At 44.4% G+C, this 1,412-nt stretch overlaps 1 protein-coding gene across 3 annotated transcripts in view; it reads right to left on the minus strand.

Moving 5' to 3' along the window:
- Positions 1-1,412, minus strand: part of wdr18 (WD repeat domain 18) — a 7,369-nt gene that overhangs the window by 1,905 nt on the left and 4,052 nt on the right. Inside the window, exons 8-9 of one of the 3 annotated variants that reach the window (XR_001776575.1) lie at positions 333-496; positions 15-158 (exon numbers count right to left, since the gene is read on the minus strand). Coding sequence is in view for 2 of the 3 variants with exons in the window: in XM_017304557.1 (XP_017160046.1) it covers positions 129-158; positions 333-496 (194 nt within the window). In the remaining variant the exon portion in view is untranslated. Of the gene's footprint in view, positions 1-6; positions 159-332; positions 497-1,412 lie in introns of those variants that run through there. The other 2 variants (XM_017304557.1, XM_008406530.2) reach the window with 2 other exon arrangements.

The raw sequence follows: 1,412 nt of genomic DNA on the forward strand, positions 1-1,412 counted from the left end.
AACTCTGTGGTTACCTAGCAACACTCCAACTCTGTGGTTACCTAGCAACACTCCAACTCTGTGGTTACCTAGCAACACTCCAACTCTGTGGTTACATTTTTCACTTGCTGTCTGTGATGTTTTGGTTTTCAGCTGGACAGTCCAGGCCTCAGAGGGAGCTACGCACACAAAAAGGGTGGAACCTTTAATAATGATAAAAACTTAAAGTTGATCAACTCAATGAAACTGAATTTAACTCAGAATCCATTCTGGTCCGAATGAATCCACTGAATTAAGATGAACGGATTAAATTTGACTCCAGCGGAGGCGGAGCTTCACCTGTGGACCCTCACCTGTGCATGGAGGGCGGGGCGGACCCAGGCCCCGCCCCCCTCGGCGTCGGGGCCCTCGGGGGCCTGCAGGTGTCGGCTGAAGCGGGGCAGCGGGACGGCGGGCCGACTGTCCGGCAGGAACATGTTAGCTGAGACGGCCATGATGACGGCGTTGGTCACAGGACCTGGACACATAACAGGAAGTGACGTCACAGAGGGACCAGAGGCACGAGCCTATCAGGAGATGAAATCGCTTCATTAAAGATCAGTTTAATTTATCAGGCTGTCGACTGATCCTGATTGGCTGATGAATCAATTTGCTGATTGTCAGATTATTGATCAGTTTGATGGTCAGATTAGCAGAATGAACTGAACTGGACAGACTGGTTCGAGCCCAGTTCATCTTCATGCTGATCTCATTGTCCGTTTCCATGGAGACGAAGCTGCAGCAGTGTCACCTGAACCTGAAGCAGCTTCCTGAGTTCTCTCAGCTGATTGGCTGCGGATTCCAGGTGAACCGCCGCTACTGGTGGTAATATTTCCCAGACGGTGAACTTAACAGATTTTACATATGTATTATAACTTTTGCTGTCCTAACATGAGACAGACAATCTGTGAAAGAAATGGAGCTGCTCTGCCCCCTTCAGGTGTTCTGCAGAATTACACCGCTTGGCCAGGAACAGCCAATCAGCAGCTAGCCATGCTATTGCTGTCAGGCAGGTTGATCCAGTAACAGAGTTGATTATTTTAATGCAACCTGCATTTGACTTTGAATGAATGTTTAATATTTTACTTGACAATATTTGATACAGACAATGTTGTGTATAATTTAGGCTTTGAGAGAAATGAAACAATGTTTTACTGGCTGCAGATTTTGGTAACACTTTATATGAAGGGATGTGCAAAAGACTGACATGACATAACATCTGTCATAAACATAAAGACGTCTTTATGAATGTCAGACTGTTGTCATTTGCATTAAATTATAATGTACAAAATCATGTAAAGTTGGCATTTTTAATGGACTTTTAATTTTACTTTTAGAGCAACTTTGCATTAAAAGTGTCATTATTTACCGAATGACTTCATGACAATAGTCAT

This window comes from Poecilia reticulata, linkage group LG4 (assembly GCF_000633615.1).
Source record: "Poecilia reticulata strain Guanapo linkage group LG4, Guppy_female_1.0+MT, whole genome shotgun sequence".
Taxonomy (NCBI): Eukaryota; Metazoa; Chordata; class Actinopteri; order Cyprinodontiformes; family Poeciliidae; genus Poecilia; species Poecilia reticulata.